The 23,606-nt window shown below is 40.9% G+C and overlaps 1 protein-coding gene across 5 annotated transcripts in view; it reads left to right on the top strand.

Moving 5' to 3' along the window:
- Nucleotides 1-23,606, top strand: part of mef2d (myocyte enhancer factor 2d) — a 218,889-nt gene that overhangs the window by 44,108 nt on the left and 151,175 nt on the right. For 3 of the 5 annotated variants that reach the window (XM_050046167.1, XM_050046171.1, XM_050046172.1), the window contains exons 4-6: nucleotides 4,587-4,721; nucleotides 17,991-18,228; nucleotides 22,533-22,589. In XM_050046167.1, coding sequence (XP_049902124.1) covers nucleotides 4,587-4,721; nucleotides 17,991-18,228; nucleotides 22,533-22,589 — 430 coding nt within the window. Of the gene's footprint in view, nucleotides 1-4,586; nucleotides 4,722-4,840; nucleotides 4,979-17,990; nucleotides 18,229-22,532; nucleotides 22,590-23,606 lie in introns of all 5 variants that reach the window. The other 2 variants (XM_050046168.1, XM_050046169.1) reach the window with 1 other exon arrangement.

Here is a 23,606-nt window from a genome sequence, read left to right as displayed (position 1 = left end):
TTTCTGTACATTTTGTATACAAATTCATGAAATAATTTTGCTTGTAAATGTCTATTTGCATCACGTTTATTACAGAAAACACATTATTTGATCAATTTACATTGTGCCCCTAAAGTTCTTTGTGTGCTCCTTACTTTTTCAACTTAGGAGCACATGTGCTCCTTGGGAAAAAGTTAGCGTCAATCCCTGCTTTAGGGTCAGAACTGGTCGGTGTTTAAATGCAAATAGCCATTTTTTTCGAATGAAGGCTTTTTAACTTGATTCAAGTGCTTTTGTACCTGCTCCAAGCATGAGTGCCTGAAATTATTTTTTCTTACCATGTGCTGACTAACCATAGTTTATCTGACATAACCATGATCATTCCCTTCTTTTTCTGATGCGTGCTAGTAGGCGGGGGTGGAAAGTGAACAAAAAGCCAGATTTGCTAATCCTGTGTTAGATCCCAATGATGGAAATCAAAAGCTCATTGCGATAGATGCTGAATTGAAATCATGACACCTTTCTGTGCAGATATTGAAGATTTTGAAAAAGACATTGGATGTAAAAACAATCGGACCAGGGGCAGTCTCACATAGCCACACCAATCTACAGACCTTGAGAAAAGTCTGACATCATCATATCACTATTTTGCTGAAGAGGAGAAAAGTGCTTTGGCTTGTTTTTGTTTCTCTAAACCAATCACAATCATCCAGGGTGGTGCTAGGGCAAAGATGCAGCGATGGTAACCTCAGTCAGAGTCAGGGGGAACACACACAGTGACAGGGCTAACTGTTAGCATCACACAGCTAACGCCACAAAATGGTCATTAACGGATTTAACGACAGAGTCAAGCTGTTGCGGTGTCTGTGTGAGTTTAATGGGGCTGTTTAAAAGCTCAGTGTTGGTTGTTAGCGCTGCTGATGTGTTACCTCGTGCTGACTGGGAGGGGAGCGACAACAAAAAGTTAGCTGATCTGGTGGGGAATCGGGACGGTCCAGGAACGAAACCCCAGCGCTCAAAACGAATGATTTCAGGTATAGTTTGACTGGAGATGCTTTGAAAGATTTGGCAAATCAGCTCTGACTGACCATGTCAGAAAACAGAGCATCATCAGGCTTGAGAGTCCTGTGAGTCGGAGCCTGGGCTTTTGAGGCGCGTTCACAAGCTGTTTTATTTATTGTAGATCTTTACAACAATTCACAGAAAGATCAAAGCAGGCGTGACTTATTGCACCAAATCTTCGTCAAAACTTGACATTTTCAGTGTGTAGGTTGTGAGCTCAGACTTTGTTGTTGTCGTTTCCTGTAGCAAAGGGGATTTTGAAAACGAAACATGCAGATAACAGAGGGGAGGGAGAACACAGGGCTAGATAGCCAGCAAATGGCAGGCTCACAGCCACAGTGTATATCCAGTGAGTCAGACTAGATCAAGGGTAAAAAGTTAGTTTTAAGATCAAAGAATTATTCCAGTTTTTTTAGAGGCATCTTTTTTATGTTTTTGCCATGATTTGAATCAATAATTGTAACACTGTACTCACCATTTGTTTTCTGAGATCAGGGTGAAGAAGCACAGAGAGTCAGATGATCAGAACCTTCCAGAATACACACACTGATTTGGAAGATGAAATGTGGGAAAATTAGTACCCAAACTGTTGTAAACATCCACCAGAGGTTCATATGGATGTGTTAAGGAAACTGGATACATGTTCCAAGATGGCACCCCATCCAAAATGATTAAATAAGGGTGGAGTTGGGGTCAGACCTGAGGTTGTGATGGTTAACATCAGGGTCAGGGAAGGTAAATACCAGAATCATGTCACTGACGGTCCTCACAAGTAGTATGTGTGTGTGCATGTGATAGATGCACCGACATGGCTCCGGTGCCATCACAGTTTTGTCTGCAGGCTCTTTATCTCTTTGTGTCCTGACAGCAGGGGGGCAGGAGGTCCACGCCTCCATCACGTCCTCCATGCAGCCCTCTGTCACATGCCCTCATTGTCATGTTGTTAATTTATTTTATTTTCCTCTATGGTTCTCTAATTCTCTGGATTTTTTTAGGTCAGAACACACACATATCTGCACACCAGCTGCCACCGCCGAGCGTGTTTTCTATGAACTGTGGACAACAAAGCGCGCGGTGGCGGCTTCTGTGCGTAAAATTTGCATTAAGCTGCAGATCAGAGCACTGACTTGTTCTGGTGAGACTCAACAGCTGAATCAGGCGACTGTCTCCGTGTTGGAACAAATCTGTCTAATAACCCGTTTCTGTGGGTAGATAAAACGGCGCTTTGACACTGCGATAATAATAATGGCTTCCAGTTTTAATGAGATTCATATCAAAGAGCGCTATTGTTATTAAAACTGAAAGTCTCTTTACCCTGACATCCAAGTGGCATCATTACCCTCCTGCCCTCACCTGTTTGGTGGATTTAAGGCTAATTTATCCCAAATTAAAAGAGTCTCTGTCTCCTCCTCCTCGGGGTTTTGTCGGGAGCTTTTGCAGGTACGAGTTCCCGCCGGCTCCTCTTCCGAGGCTGAATTGCATGTAGTTGAATCATCCTCACTTAGCAGTGATTGTGCGCAGTGGGAGACATGGAACATGTGCTTATGTTTTAATCAGACCACCACCAGACTGCAGTCACACTTGACACAGCATAATTAATTAAAGAAACGATAGGGTGTGTCAAGTATTGAATATCATCTTAGAATACTTTGTTTCTCATGGTTAATCTATGAAGCCATTAACTGTTACAATAAGAGAGGCACCTAATGTGGAATTCTTCTGTGTTGTTTATTTTGCTTTTGTTGTTATTTATCCCTCCTTTTGTACCAGGGAAACCAAGAAATCTTCATCATAAAAAATAACTAAACTGCCCTTCACTACACCACCTTTGAATGAGCACAAAGTCAATTATACACATTTATTTATGAAACAACCTTTTCAGTAGTTGTGGAGGCGGAGGCTTTATGTTTCTGAGATGTCCGTGCATCCATCTGTCTGTCTCATCTCATTATCTCAGGAACATCTTTAGGGAATTTTTCCAGCTTTTGCACAAACGTTCCCGTTCACACAAACGAACAGATTAGAATTTGGTGGTTGAAGGTCAAGGTCACTGAGATCTGTCTCATTTCTAAGTCACATCTCAGGAACAGAAGGGGAACAGTTTGGTCAGATACTGAATTGGTGACTCTGATCTTGAAACTGTGCTGATTGTATAGATCTTCTGTGTTGTTGGGGGGAAGCTGTGTGTGAAGCATCCGTGTTTTCACAGACATGGATGTGAACTATAAGAGAAACTTGACTGGTTCATGGGGGCATACAACCACAAAGCTGTAATTCTAGCGTAAGTCAAGTCTAATTTTTTTTTGATTCATGCCTCATTCCTGTTTCAAGATACAGATGGTCATTTCTGTTGGGGTCGGGATCTAATATTTGTCTTTCTTTACTTGTTCAGTGACAATCAGATTTTCAGTTACAGATTTGATGAGATGGAGATTTTTTTTTTTTGCAGTGTACTACAGTCTGTTTCCCTTTGCTGATAGATTTCAAGGCAAGGGATTTTCTTCTTCTTTTTTCTTACGCTACTCAGGGCTAAAGCTTGTATTTGGACCACAGAAGGCTCTCCAGCTCCAGTTTCAGATCCATTTTGCTGTGAGGATCTATCTGCTTGGCTGTGTGGTCAAGGGCCCACCGGGCAAAGCTACTTAACAGCAAATCTCGTTTAGCAGAATCCTCTCAAAATAAGAGCCTCTCTCTCTGTGTCTCTCTCCCTCCTCCGCTCTCCCTATTTCTCTTCTCGGCCTTTTGAAAGTGTGCTAACATTGTCACAACCTGACTGCCGCTAGCCGCGGCGCTAACACCACCGCGTGCTTCCTAACTCACCCATTACCCTTTCACTTCGCTCAACCACTTTCCTCGGAGCAAAGCTTCACACCAATTACTAACACTGTTAATTAGCCCGTGTGTTTGGAGGTGTGATGCTTCAGTGTGTCTTCTGACATGCACCTCAGGTTTATACATAGTTCCTCGTCCTGTGAAAGTGCTGCAGGCAGCTACAGCACATCCTGATCACTTGGTGAAATGGGGGTGCTTGTTTTCTACCACCACATCCTTTCAAGCTTTCTCCGTTTGGATTTTCAGTCAGTGTTTTCTTCACCCTTTTGATCCATGACTTCCTGAGAGCACCTGCCGGGTGAGCGAGTGCAGATTCGGTGGTAATAGCTTGCTTTCACGTGGGCGGCAGGTGTTATGATCGTTGACCTCAGAAATCAATCGTAGATTATCAGAGGTTAAGAATGTGCTTTCTGTGGGGCCCTTTCTCTGCTTCTTCAAGGCGCTGCTAGAAAAAAACAAAACAAAAACTTGTGTGTCATTGCCAGGGTGAAAATGCTTCATCTGACTTTTATAGCTTCATCTTTATACAATGAACAGTGTGGGAGTCAGCAGATATGGTGCAATCAAGATGGTCATTTGTTTGTGTGAAATGAAAATGACCTCATGAACTGTCTTTAAAAAATGGTAAAGTGGTTAACACAGAATGTGCATGAAAAATGACATGTAAATGTGCCTCCTCCTTCTCCTCCTCTACCCTTCTCTGACCGCTTCAGACGTTGCGAAAGAAAGGCTTTAACGGCTGCAACAGCCCCGAGCCCGACGGAGATGACTCCATCGACCAAAGCCCGCTAAATGAAGAGAAGTACCGCAAGACCGAGGACCTGGACAGCCTCTTCAAACGCTACGGCGTGAGTACCATCACACTTATATCACCTTATCTAACCTACACTTTCTCTTCTTCTTCTCTGTCTCTATCTACCTCTCTATCTCTCTGTCTGCCGTCTTCTTCTTTGTTTGGGGAACGAAGGCTCTGAACAAGAAAGAGCACCGGGACTCTGAGAGCCCAGACCCCGAGGAGCCCTTCTCCCTCACCCCCCGCACTGAGGAGAAATACAAAAAAATTGACGAGGAGTTTGATAAAATGATGCAGAACTATAGGCTGTCAGTGAGTACCGTCCCCTCCCCCTCCTCTGTGTAACCCCGCCCCCTCCTCATGTTGGTACCCTGCTGCTGCCGCCGCTGTCCGGACCGCCGGAGTTTCTCCGGCTGCTCATGGCGACCTGACTACTCACAGAGCACTCGCCTTCACCATCCCCACCCTTTTACCTCCTCCACTTCACCTCTTACCAACAGCACCTCCCCCCACCCACCAAATCACTACCCACAACCCCCTCTGATGGTGTGTGACTGAGCAAGGAAAAGTAGGGCAGAGAGGCCGAGCTGACTGACAGACTTTAAAAACTAGGGCTGCAACTAATTAGTATTTTCTTGTTTGATCAATTAATAGTTTGGTCAGAAAAAAATGTTTTAGAGGAACTCAACTTCTTTTTGTACCATTTTTGCTTCAAAAAGTATCAAAATAGTTGTGGATTAGTTTCTGTTACTCAAGTCAAGTCAAACTTTATTTGTAGATTTGTACTTTTAAGAAAACCGCAGTTGACTGAAGAGCTGAACAGGAGCGAGATACCCAAACAGATGAAAACAGAAGCAAACGACAAAAGGAACAAAAGAAAACAATAAACTTAATGGAGAACAAGTTGTAGCGCAACAGAGGGTGAAGTCAGTTTAGGTGTCGAGCTCAAATCAATCATACGTGAACGAAAAGAAATGGGTCTTCTGCAACGACTAGTGGTGTTATGTGATAAATTGATTGAGTAACTCATTTTTTAGCTTTATCTAATTTCTGTTTCCACTGAAAATCACCTTTCCTCATTTTCAAAGAATAAGAGTCAGGATTGTTCTGGGGCAAGGTGTCCATTTTGAGACATTTTTGAAACTGGATGCTGTGTGACATGGTCCACCTGTCCTGACACATTTCATATCTTGTTTTAATAAAAAAGGGACTATGTATAACAGTATGAGTCAGAAATCCTTAGAAAAAGCAGTGTAACACGAGATAGGGCATGCGTCACTGTGGTTATTCACCTGGAGTTACAGTCATTACAGTGAGGAGCATCCTCGGGAGTATTATGGCTTTAATACAGTGTTTCTGATGCCTCTGCAACTTCACTAATGTACAAGAATAAACAACAGAGGGAGAGGAGTGCTAACTAAGTCCTTAGTTTTCACAAAAGTTGGCATAGCAACCGATATCACAGGGGGAAATCATGCTTTATGATAATAATCAACATGTTGGGAGCATGCCTCTGAGCAGTCGGCTGCCTGGCTGAAAGCGTCTGCATCAGCAACACTACAGAAACAAGCGTGCAATTGCAGACACGCTGTGTGCGCCAGGGCCCAGTCTATTCCTGACATGATGCAGGTAACACAGAGAGGGTGCAGTTTCTAACTGCTCGTCATTTACAGTATAACTGAGGTCACTTCTGTCTCGGCGTAGTCCTGCTCCTGCGGCTGGATGTGCTCCTGACATTATCCAGGTTCTGCCTGCTGCCTGGAGCTCTGCCAAGCCCCTTTTACCGCTCCGCTCCTGTGCCAATTTCTCTGTGATTCATTTTTTCCTCCGCGCTCAATAATACCATTAATGTCACTTTAATGAGTAGCACTCAATTTACAGCCCTTCGTCCTGACTGCCTGCTCCTCTGATTGGTCACTTGGGATTGGACACAGTCATGTTGGGGCTCTGCAGGAGAGTTAGACAGAGGTTAGTCCTGGAAACATGTATGTGGGGTTGTGTCAGCACCTGGGTCTTATTCTCAGTTTTTTTTTTACCTCAATTAGTTAATGTATTAACTTAACTGGAGACACAGTCAAAGCAGACAGGTAGTGAACACAATCTGTAGCCCTTTTTACACAGCGATAGAGCCGCTACGAACGCCAGCATCAGGTCAGTCCTGTGTGGGATTTCACACGGCATTCTGGCATCGCAGAATCTAAAGAGGCGTGACGGACATGACATTTGACACAACAGCATTGGCCTGTAGTGTGACTTCTAACATTTGGTCGGCAGCACTGTCTGAACAATAACAATGGCATACCATGGCAACAACAGTTATTTACAGTCTCTGTCATAGAGCAGCTGATCTCATCCTCTGATCGGAGGTTAAGGAACTCCTGGACCTCATTATTTTCCATATGTGCAGACATTTTTCGGCTGCTGTTTTTCTTTTTTGAGTTAGCCACTAACTGCTATCAGCTAATTTATAAATCATTTGTTTTGGGTTGCACGAATAACACGTCGTCAAAACGTCACGCCCGTCCTGCCCATGGTCCTGTGCTGCCAGCTGTCCTGTTTATACAGAAGTAGATTCGGCACTCTTATGACCTCAGCTGCCGCCTTAAAGGCACGACAACTCCATCCCCCCATTCTGAGATTATACCTTTTAGAAAGAACAGCGAGGCGGCATAACAGCAGCTTAAAAGGGGCTTGTGTTTGACCTTTCACCAGCCACCTGTGAGACACAAATACTACGTAGAACTTTCAGGGAATAGCAGGACTATGATAAAGTACATGAATATAAATATGTGCAATCTATAGATGAGACTCTCATCTTTTTAATCATTTTGGTTGTTTTTTTAAAAAAAAGAATAATCCCAGTAGTATGCAGCTGAAACACTATAGTCATCCACAGGAAAGAACCATGTGTCATTTCACTGATGAGGAAAACTACATAAATGAGACCCAGACAGAGAAAAAATAACTTTTCCTTTAAAGTATAGCTCCCACAAACGGCTTGTTAATAACTGTCATCATCTCTTCCTGAGAAAATAAGCTGCCTCTCAACTCTCCAAAAAAGCAGAATTCAGTCTACCTCCTCTGGAGAGCCGCAGCTCTTCGCGCTCAGCGTTTGGACGCTAGCCAAACGCCGTTAGCGGGTAGGGTCCCCCCACCCCCACCTCCTCACTGCCCTCCAGTCTCTCAGCCTGCCAGCCTGCCTGGCTCGCCCAGCACACCTTTCACAGGGCACCAGCAAACGGAAGCATACATCACCACCCAGCACTCCTCCCCTCAGCATCATAATCCCCAGCATGACAGCTAGGGGCCGGGATATACAAGCTTAATCCTACTTGTACTAAAATACCTCCTGAGGTAGGGAGAGCGTGGCGAGGGAGAACAGGCAGGACACTTGGTTAGACGTGCCCCGAGCTAACGTTTCTCTTCCTGTTACACTGGCTCTGTGGAAGCGAGAGGAAAAAAGCGAGCTTTTTTACCGGAGGGTCTCTGGTTTGATCCTGTTCTGGCTCTGAGAGTCTGGGTCGGGAAATTGAATAAGAAATAGATTTCCTCCTTTAACAACTAGCTCCGTGGTGCCCTTTAGCAAAGAGCTGAGTGTCTTGAATGTCTCCTGCAGAGGCTCAGTATGAATGTGAAACATGAAACTGAAAATGCTGCCTGAGCTGCACAGTTAATCACTCCTAATTCAGTTTTCACATTTTTGGCTTTCACAATGAATAACCAACGAACTTCTTTTCAAGATCAGGATTTTAAAGTCAAATGTAAGAAGTTTAGTCAAATAATACCTTTAACCCTTAAATTTTAACAACTTCATATTAATATCAAGTTTGATTTCAATATAAATTCACCCTTTAAAAAACTGACATCCAGTGGAAGTTGTTTGCATGATCCTGTTTCAATGGATCTGAAATAAAAACCATAACATCTCGAGCTTTGATTCTTTTTGCAGCAGAAAACTAAGACTTCTGTCTTCCCTGTCATCATGTCATGACCCTACGTTACATTACCATACGTGCCGTTAGTCACTGTAATTGCACTGATATTTCCCTATAATGGCTACAGAGGTCATTCTTTGCATAATCCTGTATTTATATTGATATGAAATAGAAACCATAGTAGACAGAACATTCATTCTTTTTGCAGTAGTAGGTCACATCATGACCTTATGTTACCTTACGTTACATGCTGTGCAAACGTAGTAGTTTGCCATAATTACGACAGAATTTCCCTGTCTCCTGCAACAGATCGTTGTTTACATAATCCTGTAGGCCTATATATATAGATCTAAAATAAAAAACCATAATAGCCAGAATATTTTTGCAGCAGAAAGCTAAGGCTTCTAATGCGCTACGTTATGTGTGGTGACTCTGAATATAATAAATATATACAGTTCAAATAACTTCTGGGGTGGTAGGATATATTTTGTTTATGCTTCTACATTTAGAGATTTTTATCTCCTTGGATCATTTTTTTTTGTGTGTTTTTAGTATGTAAAATCGGATGAAAAAACATGCCAGATTTTTTTTTATATGACACAATTTCAATACTTTTATCAGTTATTATGGTTTATTTATTAATTTTAAAAAAATATATATTTTCATAACAATATAGACGTACAACAAAAGGACAACAAATACGGCAACCACAACAATAAAAAGGACAGCAATAATAGGTATAAAATAATACGATGACTTTGCAATAAGCAAAATACCAGTGTAGGCACTGGAGGACCATTTCTGTTGCAGAGTTCAAAGGGTTAATATTGTAGAAATGTTCCAGCAGGTCAAGATGTGAGGGACAAAATCAAATGTGAAGCACTCCAACATTCACACTGAGATGACTGGTGCTATAATACAAACAGTTTATTCTCAAATAATTTATTTCAGATCTGATGAATCACAACTGTTGCAGTGCAGATTCATTCAACATTATGTAATTAATAATCATTATTTCGCAGGATTCCATTCTCTCTCTGATACGACATCACTGCGTGGCTGTAACCTACAACATATCCGGATAGATAAAGTTGCCTCAGTAGAATATGGAGTCATACTCAGTGTTATTATTTGCCTTAACAGACTCTTAGTGCTGTATGTTTCCTGTGAGGAGAATAAAACAGCCATGTAGGAATATGTTTTCATCAGCAAACGTTAACGACCTTGGGTATGATAAGATATTTTGTCGAGGTGATTCTCTAAGGCATTGCATTTATGTGCTGACTGACCCTAAGGCTGGTTTTGTAATTTCACACCATGAAGGCGTCGGAAACATAAACGTTTTTTTTTTTTTTTTAATACTTTGTGTTTGGAGCCGCAGATTAAACAGTTTTGAATCAGAGTTTTCTCTGAAGGTGAGCAGAGAGTTATTCACTCAGCTTATTTATTCAAATATTAAGAAAGTTGGAAGAGAATCAAGGTGATAGATATCAGGCTGTTCTGTTTCACTTTTTGTATGTACAGCTACGGAAAGTAATTCACTGTAATTCATATTTAAGCCAGTGTGACCCATGTGCTGCTAGCTGTCAGGAGCAAAGGAGGACGTCAGGTGATGTTGTGTAAAGAGTGATAAAATCCTCATAGGGGAGAGGGCGGGGTGGATGGACGGGTCAGACAAACACAGGACTTTCACCTGGGACACTGAGGTTTGTGTCCTGTTTGAAACCAGAAGTCAACGTTTGGTTAATCTAAGTTACTTATTTATCGTCACATCCTTGTGTCGCGTCATTAAATATATGTTGTTTTAATACAGGGAGTATTTGTCAGGAGAAAAAAAGTGCAGAACAGGTATTAAAATACAAACACGACACTTTGTGAAGACGTTTGACTCACAGTCACGTATATATCCAGTCGCAATAAACAGATGCATTAATGCTTCCTCATTTTGTAGTGTTGACACATTTGACCAAACTGACAAAAAGACTCAAATTGAAGACATTTCCTGTATATCTTTATTTTATTTCAATATTAATAATCAATATCATTTCAGTTAGTTTTCATTATTGCTCCACACCGGCGATAGCTGTGGCTGGAGGCATTATGTTTACTGGTTGTCCATCCATAAGTTTGTCCCATCCCATTCTTGTGAAGGCCTTGAGGGAAATTTCCAAATTTGGCACAAACGTCCACTCAGCTCAACAGTTACCTGATTAGATTTTGGTAGTTAAAGTCAAGGTCACTGTGACCTTGCATTGGTTACATTCTCATGAATATCTCAAGAAGGCCTTGAGAGACTTTTCTCAAATTTGGCACAAACGTCCACTTAGACTTTTGTGGTCAAAGGTCCGGGTCAAGGTCACTGTGACCTCACAAAACATGTTTTTGGCCGTAACTCATGAATTCATACGCTAATTATGACAGACTTTTCCACAAATGTCTAACAGGATAAAATGATGAAGTGAAGACGTTTGATATTGAAAAGGTTGAAGGTCAACTTTGCTGTGACGTCACTCAATGTCATATCTCAGGAACAGAAGGGGAGACATTTGGTCAGATACTGAATTGGTGACTCTAATCTTGAAACTCTGCCGATTGTGCTGCCGGGGGGAAGATATGTGTGAAGCATCCATGTTGCCACAGACATGGATGTTACTGTAACTGGAACTTGACTGGTTTGTGGAGGCGTACAACGGAGAAGTAGTAATTCTAGTTTCACACCTTCAGCCTTAATGTGAGGACACTTGTGGAGATACATGAGACGAAGACAACAACTACAATTTACTGGTCAACTGTTGTGATGTCCGAAGTTCAACCAAACATTTCTCTAATGTTGCCTCTGTGTTAAGATAGCTGCTAAATAAATAACATGCAACAATTGGACAGTTGAAAAAAGAAAAAAAAAAAACTTTCAAAGGCTCCCTGGACGAGAGGGGGAAAAGGGAAAGTAGGCCAAGAGTTAAAGTCATTCTGATTTACCCTCACATCCATCCTTGTTGAGAGAGCTCCTCTGAGGCAAAACAGGTTAGCTTTCTCTCCCCTCTTTTTGTTCTCTTCACGCAGAAGAGGCCTCGAGCTTCCTCACACGAGCCTCCAGTAAAGCTCCCAGTCAATTATTTACCTAAGAGCTTCTTGTTGTTTTTTTTCCTCAGGCTCTCGGCCTCCGTGTTAAATCTGCAGGATGACGGGCAGTGCCCAATTAACCCTCCTGTCTGCTATTAGGAGCACGGTGTTAAATGGAGCTGGAGTGGGTAGATGTAAATTCACTTGTAATTTGCCAGAAACACGGATTAATGCTCAGCGGAGCACAGTGCAGAGCAGGGTGAGGACGCATTTAAAATTCATATTTAGAGAAGAAGTGAAGAGGTTTTGTGGTTATGTCACCAATCTCCTAGCAACCGGAGGCTGGCACCGTCATGGAGGTCTTGTGGAGAAGTGTCTGAAAACCAATTATGGCCATTACACACTGAAATGAATAAAAAGAGAGGTATCTACAAAAGTTGGCTGTAATTTCGGTAAAATAAGGAGTCTGCTTAAAAAGTAAATTTGAACTTGTTAAAAGCTTGAAGAAAGTTTTAAGTAACGAGCCGTCAGGAAATCTTTTTCAAATCACTGAGTGTCAACATGAATCGATCCTGGTTGATGAATATTCAATATAAAGTCATACGCTGGTTAGTGACTGATTGTGTCCTGATAGAATGAGACTGATGCCACTAGTTTAGAAAAAGAAATATTAAAGGCCATATTGGAAATTCCTTCAGCAACAATTTTTTGACACGCCACCAACCAAACCCTGCACTTTTTTGTAGTTATTTAAAACCAGTCATCACATTTTATTCATTATTTAAACTGACTGAATGTATTTTTTATAAATGTTATCTTCCTACTTCATGGTCTGGTGCTACTAATACTGAATACCTTTAACTTTAATTTCATCTTCTTAGTTTTTTCCTATAAAAATGTTCGAATTAACCCATAGAAAAATCCAACATACCTATTGTATACTATGTCATTTTAAAGCTCTAAATTTATTTAAAATCATCATTATATTCAGTCAACATTTCCAATAATTGATATATCATAATATATATCATGTGCTTGCTCTTGATGGGAATCCGTTTGAATTGTTGGGTCCCTGTAAATTTAGAGACTTTGTTGCAGTGATCTACTGGTTTCAAGGTGATATGAAATCTACAGTTATTGTTCCGAGTACATTTGCTTATCTACGATTTTAAAAAAATCTCAGCTTTATTTTCATTATTTTCAGATGCTTCGATTGAAAATTAGTTAAAAATAATTCTTCCATTTTTATTCCTTTAAGGGTCATTCTGACTGATAGTACTAATGAGAAGTGTCCTGAGATAGATTTTGTCATGATTGGTATTGATATTCATTTTGAACATGTTAAACAAAAGACATGAATATACAAACAAGCAAACAGACAGAAATAAACTAGTATTTACAGATAATGAAAAGCAATTGTCAGTGCATAGTTTGTTTGATTTACACATTCGGAAAGGAGTGGGAGGAAGTATAAACTTACCAAATCCCACCGCTTCTCCATAAGCCATCGAGTGAAATGAAACGGACAGCTTCCTTATATAGATAAACCTTAGACTTTCCTAAATACACTAATGTTATTATCTTTTAACTTTGTCACACAAAAATGACCCATGTATATGTATATAATAATCAGTACCAAATATCTATCTTATCTTAGTGTATGATATAAATGACCAATTATCTGTGACTTATAAGTATAAACCAGAAGGTTTGTCAGTGTATGCCGAATGTGTGATTCGGGGCTATATAAATAGAATTTACTTGATAATTCAGTTATATCGTGTATAAGAAAACAGTTTGTCTTGAGTTCGGAGGGTTGTCGAAACAAAAGGTTTGATCCGCTCATGTTCTATCAGAATGCCAATCAGCAAACGCGCTGAGTCCCGTCCTGTTTGTAAGTCCCTCTGAGCCGAAGGCTTTAATGGTGAAATGTTCCACTCCCCCCCTCCTCGGCTCCTGTGAGGATAAATCTTCTCTGGACTGCTCCGTGTTTACACACCTCCGTCCCCTTCGCACTAACCCTTCACCCCTCATCCATCCCTTCATTTATCCATCCCCTCCCTTTCCCCTCTGCTTGGCCAGTGTGCAGTGATGCAGTGCTGTCTTTACCCGCCCTGGTCACCACTTACTGTACAGCTCCGTCTGTACTCTCCCCTCTACCAACTTCATCTTTATGCTCTGTCGGGTGGATTTTAAATCTCAGAAAACTGAGGAGTCGTGGGGTTCTTTGGCTGCTGGTTGTAAGGACTTCAATAAAATATAAGACAGAGCAGTGCTTCATTTAGAACCAAGGTTGGGTTGGATTAGGAGTTTGCAAACCGGTTTGATATTAAGCCAAACACCAGGCCGAACCAGGTGTCACACTTGACTGAGCAGCTGCTCCCGAGTGGAAATAATGACACTCTGTTCTAACAGCAAATGAGCGTCAGACTGTCACGTAGCATCAATACTCTGTCCACACTGAACGCATCAAATATATACCTCTGTAACATCGAGAACAAACCACAGAGCTAACAGCCGTGTGCTCGAGATCAGACTGAAGACACAACCACTTAAAAAGCAGGTCAGTAGTGTACTTGTTATCTTTCTACATTTGTGAATTTTTGAAACAGAAAAAAGTGGAAAGTGGAAATGCCATACAATGAAGCCAACAGTAAGCAGCCTAGCTTGTTATTAGCAATGGTTATTTACTAGAAACTTCTCCTTACAGCCAGTCTTCACCTTAGTTAGTTAGTTTTACTGGTGAAATGAGAAGGAATCGTGTAGATAACTCCTCGATTCAATTTTATGAATCCGCAGTTTCTCGTTAAAGCAAGCGACAGACATAAATAGACACAGGGTGTCCGACAAAAGTTCACCACATCGCCTGCAGACAGTTAGGACGCCTCTTTCATCAGCTGCCGATCCACAAAGTTGTCATATTGGTGCAGTTTCTTCTTGAGAGATTATTTGTCTCCTCTCACCACCCCAAAAAACACATGAACTTTTTTGTAAACAAACAGTGTGTGCTGGTCTGCCCTTCCCACCTCTACTTAAATTTGATCTCCATATTGTTGCCGATACCGTCCTCGGCTCAACAGTAAATTGCTCACATAAATCATAAATTAGTGGCCCTGTTATAGACATATTAAATCAATCATGTTGCTAATTACTAATGCAATATTAGTATAATAATAACAATAATAATAATATTTAGCTCATAAAACTTGTCATAATGGCAAATGCTGGTTCAGCCAGTTTGCATAAAATCAAACCGGAAAGTAACCCAGCTCTATTTAAAACAAAAAATTTTGTATAATGTTTCTGGATCTAACTGTGTGACTTTGTACCTGTTTTACAGTGAAGTTTGCACAATTCCATTTAATTAACTCAAAGGAATTGCTGGTGTCTTTAACATCTTTGTGAACTGGGAAGAGTCGTTTTCAACATACGTGGAGAGTTAAGTTTCCAATAATAGACTTAAATAAAGATTTTCTCTAAGCTCCCTCCAACTTATGACTAAATTGCAAAGATTTTTTAAATATTAGGAAATTATTCAGAAAGGGTAGCGTCCCCTTTAGCTTCAGTCAGACATAGTCCTCACACAGTTCCACTTTTTTGTTCTCTGTTCCCTCCTCTCCTCGTCCATAAAAAACAAAGGTAGAAATCATTGCAGGAGGAAAAGAGGCAGAGATCAAGGGCGGGAAGGTGGCCTCGTCCTCCTCTGCGTTAAACTGGGTCCCAGGCAGTTTGAGTACAGTACAGCACAGCACTGGCCCATATTCTATATATAGAAGTCCTTCTTTCAGATTGAGTTGGAACAGGGTGAAATGGGTCAGATGGCTGGACAACCTCAGGTCCTTGGCCTTGATTTTTCCAGGACCCTGGGCTGTCTGGTCATCTGCTCTCAGAGGTTACGTCAGGTGACGAGGTCGCCCATTTAAAAAGGAAAAAAGAAGTAAGGAAAGAGATTTCCTGTTGGGAAGTTCCGGTGTTAGATGAGGCGTTAGGTTCTGTAGTCGAACAAGATGTTGAGATACAAGATCTCACACACAAGAGGATATTTCCCAACACTCCTGGTGGTGAGCACGTGTCAGTGGAGGTGGTGGGATGGAGCTGGAATGTCACCAATAACCCGATGCAATAACCCGCTGCTGCGACAAGACTTTTAACCTGGCATGAGATTTGAAAGGCGACACAGCTTTTTGGCCTTTCCACCACGTCACCTTGCATGCTAAAACTGAGCGTGCGTGTGTGTGTGTGTGTGTGTGTGTGCAGAGAGAGATTTGATGCGTGTGTTTGCTTGAAGAGTTCATTTCCAAAACACTCTTTTTACATTTTGAAGGAAGTACTTTTACTTTTGTTGAATATCTGTGAGTGCAGGAAAAAAAATAGTTAAATCTATCTCCAGTGCAAATGAACTTGTTTCAAGTGTTGCGCCTTCTTCTTCTGCAGTGGCAGCCGACTAGAAAATTAGCGCCACCGACTGCTTATCTTGATAAAACAACTCCCAAAATTGACATGCATTTTCCTTTGGCGATGTGTGCGCTACATTTGGCTAGAAAGCCAAACGAATCACATCTCTAGAATTTTCTTTATGGTTTTAGAACTCAAATATTAACAAAAATGACAATATAAGCTGGAGAGTTTTTCAGCATAATGTTTAACTTAAATAACTGTAAATAAAAATATATTGATATAGAGTGCTGCAGATGACCGTTTTTTTGTAGGCCGATGCGAAAGTTAACGTCACTAGACAAAAAGCCAGTAAGATTTATTGTATTGTATGTATTTTGGATTATTGCAGGAAAAAAAAAACATACATGTTATAAAAACCCATTTATGATACTTACATGTTTTGTTCATAATCTTCGATCACCACTTCTATGATTTTTTTAAGCCTAAATGCAATTGCCAGAAATGAAAAACTAAGTTAGATTATAAACCAACTACAACAAGGTCACATGACATCGCTGTCGCCACAACAAGGCTGTAAAGTCTTTTTTGAGACACATAAAAGCTTCAAAATTCACAGCGGGGTATTTACAGACGTATTTGATGTTCTAGAACAAAACGGAAAAGTCTCTTCAGCTTGTGTTAGCCACAGACCTTATTTCAGACATCTAACCAAAAACCTATTCAAAAAACAGACTGCCTTCAAGACAAGGAAACAGGAAGTTCTTAAATGCTGACTCGACGTCAAAAAATATGCTCATATTATTTTAAAAGTACAACCCCTTGCTGGTGGCAGCAGCACTTCATGCCACTTTCCTATATAAAGCCTCGCCGCCCCGGGAATTAAATACATTTTCCCCCCACTCGCCCTCTGCCTACTTATCAGCTCCCATAGCAGCTCTTTATATCTGCTCATGTAGTAGCTCGACTCCTCTCCTCACCATAAAGTGAACTCTGTAGCTGTTGTTGTGTCTCGTGTGTGAGAAAATATGGATGACAAAAGACTAGTTGTTGAGGTTGAGAAATACCCCGAGCTTAACGACCCACAATCCCGTCATTATAAAGACAATGGCCAAAAAGATATCACCTGGTGAGTCACAGCTCTGGAGATTTGCTGTTCAGGTGAGAAATCAAGTTTAATAAGGGGCTGTCCACACCTGATTTAAAGCTGATGCAGAGGTGGAGGAGGTGATAACTTTGTGCGACACGTCCTGTTTTTGCTAGGGGCGGCACTTGACATGTATCTCATGACGCACTGCGGTGCCGGTGTGTTTTCAGCTTCATTCCTGCAGCACGAACCACAAAAACAAAAATGCAAAAAAGCCTCCATCTTGATCAGATAGTACTTAAATAGTACTTTAAAAGATTTATTTCCCATAAATCATGTTAAACAAAAAAAATGCAGGATATGATTTTATTTTCTGACAAAAAAATAAAAAGTTGAAAGAAGTTTCTTTAGAAATGACTTGTTTGTTGAAAAATGACAATTAAAAAATAAAATTCTTGAAACATTATTTGTGTTGGAAACAGACTGGAAATATTTCTTTACGTAAGTTTTTTTACTTATTTCAGTGATCAATGATCAGATAAATTGGAGACTTTGACAGTTTGTACTTATATTTACAATTGTTTCAGATGCAGCAGCAGAATAGTCTCATCGAACGTTAGAGCTGGACAGATAACATTTTATATAATCATATAAAGGCTGATGTGTTTTTGGAAAGACTCTTGTTGTGAGCAGTGATGTTGGTGTGACTGATTTTCACCTGCGGGCTCGTCGGCTCTGCTGCAGATCACTAACTGATCACCTGTCCATCACTGTATACATGTATGTGTCTGTATGGGCGCAGGTGCACATCAGGCTAAGCCCCGCCTTCTTCCTGTCTTTCCACCAGTCCACAGTCCCACAGCCCACCTTCTCCATGCCAGTCACCGTGCCAGTATCCAATCAGAATGCAGCGGCAGCGGCGGCAGCAGCCCTCCAGTTCAGTAACAACCCCGGCGGCGCCCTGGTCACCACCACCTCCTTCGTCACCTCCACCCTCACAGACCCCCGCCTCCTGTCGCCACAGCAACCAGCTCTGCAGAGGAACGCTGTGTCGCCAGGGTTACCACAGCGACCAGCCAGCGCAGGTAAGAGACACAGCTGGACTGTTTTCTGTCCAGCTCCTCAGCGTCTTTGTGTAAATCAGTAATTTGTTACATTTTCACATATATATATAAACGTCCAGTTTGAACACTGTCAGCTGCTGATTGATCCAAACATCCGTTATATTAAAGCTTCACATATCTGCTGTTTTAAATGCCGAGTGATCTGGAAGCTCTCTCCTTGAAGAATCCTCTGATGTTCAGCAACTGATGAGTTTTGCATTTCTGAAAGCAGCAGCAGCAGTTTGACATAAATTGAAGGAGAGAAAAAAGCGCCTCTGACAAAAACTCAAAACTTCTACAAAAGAAAACAGAAGGGAAAAGACTTCAGAGAGCCGCCCACACGGTTTGATTGACAGGTGTTCTGTTGCAGCGCACAAACAGCAAAGTGAAGACAAATTTCAAAACATAAAGAAACTCAAGATTTCCATTTAATTTAATGAGTCAAAGGAGACGTTCACAGTGTTTCAAGTCTGCCTTAAAACAAAGCTTGTGTCCTTGTATGCACATTGAAAGCACTTTTAATGACCTGAATTCTTCCCATCACCAAGCACGTCTCGATATCCAGAAATTTAGTAGTCAATACCAGCACCAGCACCACAATTCTCAATACCAAATTCGATACCACAATAAAAAACAGTAACAAAACAGTAGCACAGAGAGTCACTGCAGCCGCACTCTTCACCTTCGTCTACGTGTTGTTTTATTCTTCCGTGGTGGTAGTTCTTCTTCTTCTTCTTTTGGAGTTTAACAACAAACTAGAACACCAGTAGGTGTTTATGCTGCCTTGTCAGGTCCGGAAGAATTGCATCCCCGTTAACTGGGAAAAAACAAGTATTGTCATGTTTTCAAAATTGTGGCATCAGCTTGGACCCAAATATCTCTTCACATGACATCCCAACTCGTCACTTAGACTGATATTACTTTAGAAATTACAGCAAGTAACAGTGGTAACGTAAATATGGGCATGTGAGTGTTGTATCAAAACTTAAAACATACTTTAAAAAATGTGAACCTGTCCGTTAATTAGAATTTGCCTTCTCTGTTAATTTTCTGTCTTCATCTCCTCCATAGAAGACATGAAGATAATTAAGATTAATGTAACATAAGAAAGTTATATAGCTGGACAGTATTAGCAGTAAACTTTTGGCAATGAAATATTTAAGTATTTTACTTTTAGAAATAGACAAAATAATTAAAGAGAAGGTTCCATTTCTCCATTTTCATTTTCATTTCACAATTTGGAAAGCAGAGCTAAATGGTAAACAAACATGGCAGCACACCGGTAAGGTAAGACAACACGTTTACATGTCGTTTTCTATATGTTCTCTGACATTTATCCTAACGATATGAGGCGGTCTTTGTGGAAAAAAGCTTGTTTAGTGGACTAACTTTGCACTTGAAGGTTGCCCGTTCACTTACGTTTTAACAGGTCTGACGCTACTATGCGCCCCGGCTGTATCTAGGCTAACGGCTAACATGCTAACTATTATTTTTATGTCACTAGTCACTTGAAACAAATTTAGGACGATAGGAGACAGGTTGAAATAAACCGAAATTTCCCTTTAAGTGAGGCGTGACGGTTGTGACATTCAAAACATCAGCGTCAGCCTCAAGTGTGACATATAATATACGCGTCAGCAGCACTTCATAAACAATAACAATCATTTACCATTCCTGTTATATGGCGGCTGATCTTGTCCTCTGCTCGGAGGGTAAGGAGCTCCTTGACCTCAGTGTTCTCCTGATTTACGGATGCTTTCGGCTGTTCTTCTTCCTCTTTGAGTTAGCCGCTAACTGCTATTGACACTGGGTGCTTTGGAAATCTCCTGTGGTGGGTCGCACACATTAACACATCATCTAAAATGTCACACCGAGCCGCTAATCATCCCGTCCTGCCAGCTGTCTCTTTCATACAGACGTTTCGGTGCTGTTGATACCTCCATTCCCCGCTCAGAGGCAAGACAACTCTTGCCTTGCTGCGATTGTACCTTTTATACAGAACATCTAGACGACATAATGGCGTTTAAAAAGGGGCTTATATGTGTTTGGCCTCCTCTTTGTCCAGACTGTCCTCCCTGACATTTTAAATAAATGCACAAACAATTTCGAGACAAATCGTTCGGCATATTCACCACATGTCAAAGTACTGATTTGCCAAATGTCTTTTATAGCTGGAATGATTTGAACTATCTTCATAGACGTGGTTGCCATAGTGATACAGTTAGTCAAAGACCTGTTTTAAAAGTAAGTTTTTCTACCCGCTTTATGTAGAAGCGCAGTTCAGCGTTTTACAGTGAATTCTTTCCGAGTCGACAAGCAGCAAAATGACCAAAGAAGTGAGTGTGTGTCAGTGTATTGACGTCCAGTCTCCACACATGGTTCCCTGTCAGGCTGATAAGTACACACGGACTTACGATGACAGAAATCCATCATTTCCTGGACTGAGGCTGGTGCACTCCTGCGTGCGCCCGCTGCCTCTGTGTGGCAAAGCGATCCATCACCCTCTGACTAAAAGGATTTGTGCCCCATTTTTGCGTCTCAGACAAGGTTACTTATCAAGCTTTGTTCCGACCAGCGTAATCTCATTGTAAGTCAGAATTAGGTGATGTAACGCGCAACAAATGCATTACAGCATCTTTCATAACATGCCGTTCTCCGAGGCAAGAGGGTTTCACATAGCAGTAATGGACGCCCCCCCCCTCTCTCCCTCCCTCCTCATAACCTCAGCCGTGCAAATACTCGGCTGTACCCTGCTATGCATCCCACATTACCAGAGATGTATTGGGTTCATCATGTTTGCTTATTGGTGTTTTTCCATGCGTCCATCCAGCCAGATATTTTTCAGTCACCCCTAATGACCTCAACTTTCTGCCTTTCTGAAGAGAGTTTGAGCCAAAAAGTGAATCTGTACCACAACAAGGGGAAAAAGTGTCAGTGTAGGAAAACGCCTGTCTGCCATGTTCTGCTGAAATAAAGATAAAAGCGTCAGGACATATTGTGCTGTATAAATGTACGTCTGTTTGCTGTTAAGGAACAGACCATAATAGTAGCAACTGATTTTCATCAGCTTTAAAAAAAAAAAAAAAACAGTACTGTGATTGTAGCTGTTGAGCTCATCAGCAAACTCAGGTTTTATGTTGAAACATGTTTAATTGTTTTTTAAATCTCTTTCTTCTTGATGTAAATCAAACTTTCTTAACTCTAAACCACACTTTATATTCTACCATGTGGGTCAACAGGATTAATAATAATAATAAGAAGAAGAATACAAGAAAAATAGAGTGATTTTGATGAAATATTGCTTTTTTAAGCTCAGATTTGATTTCATATTTGATTTTTTTTAATGTATTTATTTATTTTTGACGTAAGCGTGATGATCCAATGACCATAAGAAATTTGAAAATCCAACAATAATTTCTGTTTTTACATTTCCTGGCAATGATAAATGGTGTAATTTGGGTGGTTTTCTGCAATATAATAAATATAAAATACAACCATTTATAGTCGTATGCCCCTCTCAAAATAAAAAACACAAGTCCCCCCAGTGTTTAAAAAATTATTTGACATGCCTCCTTCTTTTTGCACCACCCCCCTTCTCCCTCATAATTAACAAACAGTCCCTAAGATATCAAAAAAAGTACTGTTTACACATGTGCAAAAAATGGTGTGTTGTTTTGACACCAATGTCTGAACCTGTTCGCGCTCCAACACAACAACGAAATAAACAAGAAATAGACAAAACGGAGCGTAAAAAAACACGTGAACAACACATAACTTAAAAACATTGTTATAACCATCGTTTGCCATAATAAAGTAATAAAAAGAACAAGAGAAACGATAGAACTCTGACTTTTCTTTATCATGACGATCTACCCTACACAGTCCCACAGCTGGCTGATTGGAGGTTATTTTTACTGTTAATTTAGATAAAAATCAGGCATTTTAAACAGTTCTGTATCTTAAATAAAGCTTCATCTTTTTTTTCACAATTTAAAATGAGTGTGATGATTTTGTCTCTGAATGTGACACAAGTACCATCGAGCACTGGTGAAACTGGCACTTAGAAATTAACTGGTAATGCAGAATTGATACCAATTATGGTGCTTCACCGAGTGAAGTGAGAGTCGATTGCAGTAGCACTTTTTTTAATGACACACTTGATTTAATGATATTTTTGAAACTGGGATGTGCAGCATTTTAGATCAGTGCTGTTCAGATGAACTGTTTGATATTAAATGAAATCGATGGTGTAAGATTTAATGTTGATGTGTGTTCTTGTGTCACAGGAGCTCTGTTAGGAGGAGATCTGGGGAATTCAAATGGAGCGTGCCCGAGTCCAGTCCGTAAGTAGCCTTAATTTTATTTCTTCCTTCCTTTACATTTTACAGAACAGTTGAGTTTGCATTGATACTCACACACACTCACACACTACAGCTCTGCTCTCTTGTGTTTTAGCCTGACTTTCTAACTTGACTTGAGTCTGATTTACAGTCGAGCGATGCAGAGTATCTAATATGTGGCAACAGGCGGTCACATGTGCACAACTCACACTCTGACTCAAACACACAGACGTACACACAAGCACGAAAGCACCTGTTGACTGGCGACAGCTGAGGGTCACAGTACAAGCTGCTTGTAAACAGTCCAAAGAACAGAATGAGTTTCAGGTTGAGAGAGAGAAACAGGAGGAGAGAGTCTGGAAAAAAAGACGAACTGAAACTCACAGAAAAGTTACATAAAACTCTTGTGAGGCTCCTCGGCTGCTTTGTGTTGGTGTTGTTTTCAGAAATGTGACTCAGAAACCAGAGCTTAATAGAATATCTTCAAAGTTTGGTAATATCACTGACCTGTTGTGGTGTCTGCCAGCTGGTACAAACACCAGAAAGTGAGCTCAACAGTTTGTTCCTGTTGCCAGTTTTACCGACAACCAAAACTCGAGGCGCTAAAATTTTAGTATGACTCCAACGTGACTGCTAAAGGACAAAGTCACCGCTGAATTTTGTCATAGTCCAATAATCTAAACAGATCTGTTGTGCAAGTTTTTTCCTCCTCACCTGCATGTTGTGTAATCATTAAAAGGTCACAAAAACATATTTTCCAACTGTCTCCTCCTGCTGTGTAGCCGTGCAGATAGTTTCGGTTTGAGATTTTGAGATATCTGACTTTAAGAATTCAGTGACTGTCCCGCTCTGTGTGTCGGCAAGTGACATTTAGAGACCTCAAAGACAACCAGTCTGTCCAGAGACAAATGTTCGCAGTCCTCACTGTGGACAAACTTTAATTTTTAAGAAAAAGAAAAAGAGGACCTTTGGAAATGTGGAGCTTAACGACAGATTTCAGCAACAGCTGAAAAGAGGCCT

Source organism: Epinephelus moara, chromosome 6 (assembly GCF_006386435.1).
Source record: "Epinephelus moara isolate mb chromosome 6, YSFRI_EMoa_1.0, whole genome shotgun sequence".
Classification (NCBI taxonomy): domain Eukaryota; kingdom Metazoa; phylum Chordata; class Actinopteri; order Perciformes; family Serranidae; genus Epinephelus; species Epinephelus moara.
The sequence above is the reverse complement of the archived record's forward strand: the minus strand, read 5'-3'. Positions and strand labels throughout refer to the sequence as shown.